The sequence below is a fragment of the Anomaloglossus baeobatrachus genome, chromosome 6 (assembly GCF_048569485.1).
Source record: "Anomaloglossus baeobatrachus isolate aAnoBae1 chromosome 6, aAnoBae1.hap1, whole genome shotgun sequence".
In the NCBI taxonomy this organism is placed as follows: domain Eukaryota; kingdom Metazoa; phylum Chordata; class Amphibia; order Anura; family Aromobatidae; genus Anomaloglossus; species Anomaloglossus baeobatrachus.
In genome coordinates, this window is record NC_134358.1 from 488,332,770 (window position 1) to 488,341,309 (window position 8,540).

Consider the following 8,540-nt stretch of genomic DNA (forward strand, 5'->3'; position numbering starts at 1 on the left):
ACCTTCCTACAAGTCATTGGGTATGGTGGCTGTGTGGAGTGGCCTCCACGCTCACCTGACCTGACCGCCATTGGACTTTTTTCTGTGAGGTAACATCAAACAGCAGGTGTATGCGACCCCTCCACCAACATTGCAGGACCTACGACGACGTATCACAGATGCTTGTGCAAACGTGTCACCTACCATATTGCACAACGTGCAGCAAGATACAGTATCCTGTCCAGAGTCCAGATGTGCATTGCAGCTGACGGTGGCCACTTTGCGCATCAAAGTTAAATGAGCTCCACATGCGTGACCAGCAATCAATGTATTGGGGGGGTCATGGGTTTCATATCATAGCATTTCTGTATGCAAGGTGTCGATTCGTATTGAATTGATGATGCCCTACAACTTTGTAATTCACTTTTTTTCTCTCTCTCGCTCCGTTTTCAAGATAAAAATGCTAACTCCGTTTTCAGGTGGCGCTATAGGTGGTTTCATTGCGTAGCGCATGGCTACTTTACTATACGTAGACACCACTTCTATGCCTATAGCTGCCGCCGTTCTCAAGTTAATGGCGGTGGACAGGATATGGGTGGACACACTATAACAAGACATAAGAATTGCTGATCACAGACTCCTCCATCCCATCTCACTGAGCTACAGCTATTTTGCAATGAGACAATGGCACCAATTTCAGCTTCTACATGTGAAAATCTGGTGGAGACAGGCCCCAAATGACTTGCAGCAGTAACTGCAGTGAAAGGTGATCCTACATAGTATTGACTCAGGGGGGCTAAATACAAATGCACGTTACAATTTTCAGATTATCATTTCCTTTATACATCACAAATATTTGCTGCTTTTCATTGGTATAGCACATAAAATCCCAATAAAATACATTTAAGCTTGTGGGTCTAACGTGAAAAAAAAAAAATGTGGAAAAAAGTTTGGGGAATGAATATTTCAAGACACTATAAATAGAGATATGTATATCTCTCACTCTCTTCCTATTGCAGCCACTAGAAAGTGAATCAACGATGGTCCCCATCCCTGGGAGGTTACTGCACCCATGGGATGCACCCCAGTTTCTGTCTCCCCCCTATGCACAGAAACATGGAAGCAATCAATCAGAAGCGAGTGTGTGGCAGGAGCCCTCAGCTCATTAATACAGAGGGGGTGCACGGTCAAGGAATTAAATATAAATTTCTCAAAAACTACACAGCCAACACAAGTAAAGTAGTGACATAAGCAGCGTCGGACAGGCTACCGGAGGAACTGCAGTAATACCAGTCCTGGCCACGGTTACCTGCACTGAACTCCGGTGCTCTCACCTGAGCTGCGGAGTTCAGCCCGGCCTGTCTGCAGCTGTCATGGACTGAACTGGGATAGCCAGGGAATCAGTTGGCGCACGCAGTTCAGTCCTGCAAACCCACGGCTCAGTCCAGGCTGCACTCCGAAGCTCAGGTGAGAGCTCCAGAGTTCACTGCAGGTAACCGTGGCCAGGACTGGTATTACTGCAATTCCTACGGTAACCAGTCCGACGCTGGACATGAGGGTCTGTAATGGTCTTATGCCGCCACTGATAAGATATTACTAGACCCACTATAATAAGCACTAGGTGTGTTGCTAGTTGTTCCACACCTTTGAATAGGGGCTGTAACAAAACTCACACACAGTAGAAACCCCCCCATCACTATGATGCAGCATTTTTCTGCAAAGGAATAATGGACCTCCTTACAGATTAGTACTTACCACAGCCTTATTTTCCTTAATATTCATCGCTCTTTTGCTGAGTGCATTTGTACTTTCGTGGTTGGATACGACATTTTCTCCATCACAATCGGATTCAGCTTCCCCTTTGTCTCCGGTTACTGCGGTCTCTCCTTTGGCAGATGCCTTCTTTCTGTTGCTCTGTACCGGTTTCTCTTTCGGTATACTGGGAGGCTTCTTATCCTTACTTGTGAGCTTCTTACTAGGAAACTGCAGTGCAACGCGCAGACCAAACTTTCTCTTTTTGGGCGGCAAGGATTCCTCTTCACTGTCTGACAGCACTATCACTTCATGGTCATCATCACTCACACCCTAAGATCAAAACACGCACCACAAGATAGAAGGATTTATATCAACGATCTATAAAATAACTGAACAAAATAAAATGAAATGAACCATGTACAAGATGACATATGATCACGTGTCTGTAGAGCGGTAGTATTGGTCTATCCTAAGGATACAAAACTATTTCTCTAAGAATCACAAGATGCTGCACCGAACAGTACTGCCATCTACAGCCGCAGACCACTTACAAGGTGCCATTGCTGTTAAGCATTTCTGTTCAATAAAAGGAGTATAAAAATAATCAACGAAGATGAGAACCTAGGGAGAAACCCGAAAGGGAAAATAATTCTAAATGATGGCCATCATCATGTAAGATGTAGCTCATCCAAGTAACAATGTCCAAGGAAGCCTTATGCGGGCATCACACGGTACGATCTATCGTGCGATCGCACGAGCGATCGTACCCGCCCCCGTCATTTGTGCGTCACGGCAAATCGCTGCCCGTGTCGCACAAAGTCGTTAAACCGCCATCACACGTACTTACCTGCTGAACGACCTCGCTGTGGGCGGCGAACATCTTCTTCCTGAAGGGGGAGGGACGTTCGGCGTCACAGCGACATCACACAGCCGCCGGCCAATAGAAGCGGAGGGGCGGAGATGAGCTGGACGTAAACATCCCGCCCACCTCCTTCCTTCCGCATAGCCGGCGGGTGCCGCGGGACGCAGGTAAGCTGTGTTCATCGTTCCCGGGGTGTCACACGAAGCGATATGTGCTGCCACGGGTACAATGAACAACCGGCACCATGAAAAATAAACAATTTTTTAAAAATAAGCGACGTGTACACTACTCACGATTTGTGACAGATTCAGCGTCGCTCGGAGGTGTCCCATGAAACGACGTCGCAAACTATGCCGGATTTGCATCACGAAAACCGTGACCCAGACAATGCATCGCACGATAGATCGTCTCGTGTGACGCCCGCATTAGTCTAATTAACATATGTAAATAAGTCTCTAAGATCCATGAAAATCCGTAACAGAATGAGGAGCCGTCTACAGCCAGTGTCCCTCCCCCCTGCTATCTCGCTCTGCTCAGGACAAGCTGCAACTGCTAGTCAGAATGGGTGGGAGGAGATTACACTTGGACTCATGCACAAATTCACAGTAACTTGACTCCTAAAATAATAATTGTAATATCAGAATTATACATTTAAATAGGACATGGATTTTCAAGTACACCAGTTTCATCATATTTGTTTTGTTTTTATATACAGTACCTTGCGAAAGTATTTTCCCCCTTGAATTTTTCAAACTTATGCCACATTTTAGGCTTCAAACAAAAGATAAAAAATTTAATCTCATGGTGAAGAATCAACAAGTGGGACACAATTGTGAAGTGCAATGATATTTATTGCTTATTTTAAACTTTTGTAAAAAAGAATAAGCTGAAAATTGGGGCGTGCAATATTATTCAGCCCCTTTACTTTCAGTGCAGCAAACTCACTAAAGAAGTTCATTGAGGATCTTTCAATGATCCAATGTTGTCCAAAATGACCGATTATGATAAATATAAGCCGCCTGTGTGTAATCAAGTCTCCGTATAAATGCACCTGCTCTGTGATAGTCTCAGTGTTCTGTTTAAGGCCCGTTTCACAAGTCAGTGTAAAACACGCACATGTCCCTCCGTGTGCCGTGATTCACGGCACACGTGGGTTGTCTAAGTGCAATCCGGGCTCCGTTCTCCGTGGCCCGTGATTGCACTTAGAGATTAACTCACCTGTGCGCGCTCCCGCTCTCCATGGTGCTGATCGCTCCCGTGGTGTAGCATCCGGCCGGCGCTGACCCCCGCAGCAGCTGCTTCCGGGTCGGCTGTGTCGTGCATCATGAATATGCGCGACAGTAATGAGCCGGCTCAGAAGCAGCAGGGAGAACAGGCTGCAGAGAGCGTCGCTGGAGCTGGGTGTGTTAAAATGCTTTTTATTTTAAAAACACGTTTTTTTCTGGCACGTGTCTCAAAGACCACACCACTGCGTGATCATCATCATCATCATCATCATCATCAGTGATGCCAGAAAAAAATGGACATGTCTCCATGCGGCAATCACGGACACGCGTGAACGCTGCACGGAGACATGGTCAGTGAAAAATCACTGATGTGTGAGTAGTAGAGTTGAGCGCGGTTCGAGGTTCTCCAGTTCGCGGCTCGAGTGATTTTGGGGGCTGTTCTAGATCGAACTAGAACTCGAGCTTTTTGCTAAAGCTTGATAGTTCTAGATACATTCAAGAACGGTTCTAGCAGCAAAAAGACAAGCTAATTACTAGCTGGCTTTCCGCTGTAATAGTGTAAAGGTCCAGTCACACTAAACAACTTACCAGCGATCCCAACAACGATAGGGATCGCTGGTAAGTTGCTAGGAGGTTGCTGGTGAGATGTCACACTGCGACGCTCCAGCGATCCCACCAGCAACCTGACCTGGCAGGGATCGCTGGAGCGTCGCTACACGAGTTGCTGGTGAGCTCACCAGCAACCAGTGACCAGCCCCCAGCGCCGCGTGGAAGATGATGCGCTTGGTAACTAAGGTAAATACCGGGTAACCAACCCGATATTTACCTTGGTTACCAGCGCACGCAGCTACACGTGCAGAGAGCAGGGAGCAGCGCACACTGAGCGCTGGCTCCCTGCTCTCCTAGTTACAGCACACATCGGGTTAATTACCCGATGTGTGCTGCAGCTAAATGTGCACAGAGCAGGGAGTAGCGCACACCGCTTAGCGCTGGCTCCTTGCTCTCCTAGTTACAGCACACATCGGGTTAATTACCCGATGTGTGCTGTAGCTACAAGTGCAGAGAGCAGGGAGCCGCGCACAATGCTTAGCGCTGGCTCCCTGCTCTCCTAGCTACAGCACATATCGGGTTAATTAACCCGATGTGTCCTGCAGCTACATGTGCACAGAGCAGGAGCCGGCACTGACAGTGAGAGCGGCGGAGGCTGGTAACAAAGGTAAATATCGGGTAACCAAGGACAGGGCTTCTTGGTTACCCGATGTTTACTGTGGTTACCAGCCTCCGCAGAAGCCGGCTCCTGCTGCCTGCACATTTAGTTGTTGCTGTCTCGCTGTCACACACAGCGATCTGTGCTTCACAGCGGGACAGCAACAACTAAAAAATGGCCCAGGACATTCAGCAACAACCAACGACCTCACAGCAGGGGCCAGGTTGTTGCTGGATGTCACACACAGCGACATCACTAGCAACATCGCTGCTACGTCACAAACGTTGTTCGTTAGCAGCGATGTTGCTAGCGATGTTGCTTAGTGTGATGGGGCCTTAAGTCACACTGTGACTCACACTATTATGAAATTTCAGTGTACAGTGTGCGGGAACAGCGCATTCAGATCACTGCTGTTTGGATAATGGCGATCACCTTTTTTTTTTTCCTTGTCTTCCTTCCATAAGCGCGCGCGTGTAGTGGGGCGGGCCAGCATGTCAGCCAATCCCAGACACACACACAGCTAAGTGGACTTTTAGCCAGAGAAGCAACGGCATGTGTGATAGGATGTCCATGTCACATGTCCCTGCATTATAAAAACGGACATTTTCCTCCAGCACGCCATTATCTGCCTTCTGCGTCTGGGCGTCAGTCACCACTGGCGTAGCTCCTGTCTCCGATACTGCTGTGTACGCTCTATACACAGCGCTATACAGAATAGGGATAGAAGTTTCTATTAGTCCTTGTAAGGGCTAATACCTGCAGGGTCAGAGCCATAGGTGACAGTCAGGTCCGTGAAAATAGATTTTAACAGCTACACAAGATGACAGCGTCTGTGTAGCTAAGGTCAGGGATTTCCTCGCTGCATTTCCCCATTAGGAGGGATACAAAGTGAGGCTTTCATTCCTCTACCCAGACCCACAAGCCTGCCACTGTACCCTCCTGCCCTTTGCACACTCAAGCTCATTGTTACTAAGCCATTATACTAGCAAACACTGAGGAAACTTAAGCTGGTGTCACACTAAACGACAGCGACAACGACGTCGCTGTTACGTCACCATTTTCGGTGACGTAACAGCGACCTTGTAAGTCGCTGTTATGATCGCTGCTTAGCTGTCAAACACAGCAGAAGCAGCGATCATAAGGTCGCTGTGCTACATGTTCAGAGAGCAGGGAGCCGCGCTTAGCGCTGGCTCCTTGCTCTCCTGCAGCACACATCGGGTTAATTAACCCGATGTGTGCTGCAGCTACATGTCACAGTTCAGAGAGCAGGGAGCCGCGCTTAGCGCTGGCTCCTTGCTCTCCTGCAGCACACATCGGGTTAATTAACCCGATGTGTGCTGCAGCTACATGTCACAGTTCAGAGAGCAGGGAGCCGCGCTTAGCGCTGGCTCCTTGCTCTCCTGCAGCACACATCGGGTTAATTAACCCGATGTGTGCTGCAGCTACATGTCACAGTGCAGAGAGGAGGGAGCCGCGCGCACTGCTTAGCGCTGGCTCCTTGCTCTCCTTGCTACAGTATACATCGGGTTAATTACCCGATGCATACTGCAGCCACATGTCACAGTGCAGGAGCCGGCGCTGGCAGCAAGAGCGGAGGCTGGTAACCAGCGTAAACATCGGGTAACCAGGGAAAGGTCTTCCCTTGGTTACCCGATGTTTACGCTGGTTACAGCTTACCGCAGCTGCCAGTGCCGGCTCCTGATCGCTTCATTTCGTCGCTCTCTCGCTGTCACACACAGCGATGTGTGTGTCACAGCGGGAGAGTGACGACCAAAAAATGAAGCTGGACATTCAGCAACGACCGGCGACCTCACAGCAGGGGCCAGGTCGTTGCTGGATGTCACACACAGCGACAGCGACGGGACGTCGCTGCAACGTCACAGAAAATGGTGACGTAGCAGCGACGTCGTTGTCGTCGTCGTTATGTGTGACACCAGCTTTAGTGGCATCCTAAACGTGGCTGTTGGACTTCTGTATTGTCCCACTAGTGCAAAGATATTTGCAGCACGTCTGCCTGCATTGCACACTCAAGCTCATTGTTACTAAGCCATTATACTAGCAAACACTGAGGAAACTTAGTGGCATCCTAAACGTGGCTGTTGGACTTCTGTATTGTCCCACTAGTGCAAAGATAATTGCAGCACGTCTTCAATGCACACTCAAACTCATTGTTACTAAGCCATTATACTAGCAAATTATGCTGCCAGTTTAAGGGCCGTAGTTGCATTGTCAGGGATAATTATTGTTTTTTATTCTCCTGTTAATAAAGCTAGACCACCGCTGCAATCTACACCACCTCTCAATTTTTACTACCACATTTTAAGTGCACAATCTTGTCGCAATCAAAATGAGTGGCAAAATGACAGATGCTGGTGGAAAGGGGAAGAGGCGTGTTGGAAAAGGAAAAAAAAGGGTTTGTCCGTGGGGAAGGTGGCAAAGCTCCATTAACATCTGCTGAAGATAGACCATCTACCAGCAAAAGTAAGATGTCTACTACTTACCGTGGACAATCCGATGTGCTCCCTTTTTTACGGACAAGAACAACAGGAACAAAAGGTAGATGATGGCCAAAAAAGGAAAATGCTTGAATGGATCTCAAGTGGTCCAACAAGTGCCCTCTCCGCCACCTCAACTACCGCATCCAAAAAACACCAGTCCTCTGAGTTGTCAGCCCAATCACATTTGCATTCTCCCAGCTCTGAAGTCTCCATCCGCCCTGCACAGTATGGTGGAACTGAGATGGCTGAGTCTGCAGAGCTGTTCAGTCACACTATAGCCTGGGAATCAGAAGTCTGCTCCCAAGCTACAGTGAGTACAGACAAGGAAATGGTCTGCAGTGATGCCCAGAACCTTTGTGACTCTGATTCAGGCCGTGAGGACCAAGTTTCTGAGCATAATGTTGACCCTTTTTCACAAACTGTAACACCTGTTATAGACCATGAGGAACATACTGACGACGATGAGACGCAGATACCAGATTGGGATGACAACTTAAATATTCGGTCAGGGCAAGAAGAGGCTCGGTTTGAGGGTGAGGGGAGTGCAAACAACAATTGATGAGGGAGTTCTAGATCCCACCTACTGTCAAACCACAGTCAGGCCCTCGAGGAGGTCAACAGAGGCGGTGGAGGAGGATGCAACCGACGACAAAGTTACCTTGCGCCTTCCTGGACAGAGTCGGAGCACTGGTAGCACGTCTACAACTGCATCCTCAGCCACCACTCTGCCTCTGAGCACTAGTCGGGGGGGCTCAGCAGGTCGCATGCCCTCTAAGCCTTGCCTAGCCTGGTCCTTTTTTGACATAGCAAAAGATCGCCCAAATTATGTGATCTGTAAAATTTGTCGTGATTCTGTTAGTAGAGGGCAAAACCTCAGGAGTTTGACAACTTCTTCCATGAATCGTCACATGAATAAATATCATATGTCCCAGTGGGAAGCTCACCGTGCTGCAATGCGGCCTAGCGGAGCGAACCATCCACTGCCTGCCGCTTCCAGTGCATCCGCGCGCTCT

At 48.5% G+C, this 8,540-nt stretch overlaps 1 protein-coding gene across 2 annotated transcripts in view; it reads right to left on the reverse strand.

Annotated features, from left to right (window-relative positions):
- CDCA7L (cell division cycle associated 7 like) overlaps positions 1 to 8,540 on the reverse strand; it is a 161,178-nt gene that overhangs the window by 30,649 nt on the left and 121,989 nt on the right. For both annotated transcript variants that reach the window (XM_075315390.1, XM_075315389.1), the window contains exon 3: positions 1,735 to 2,064. In XM_075315390.1, coding sequence (XP_075171505.1) covers positions 1,735 to 2,064 — 330 coding nt within the window. The remainder of the gene's footprint in view (positions 1 to 1,734; positions 2,065 to 8,540) is intronic.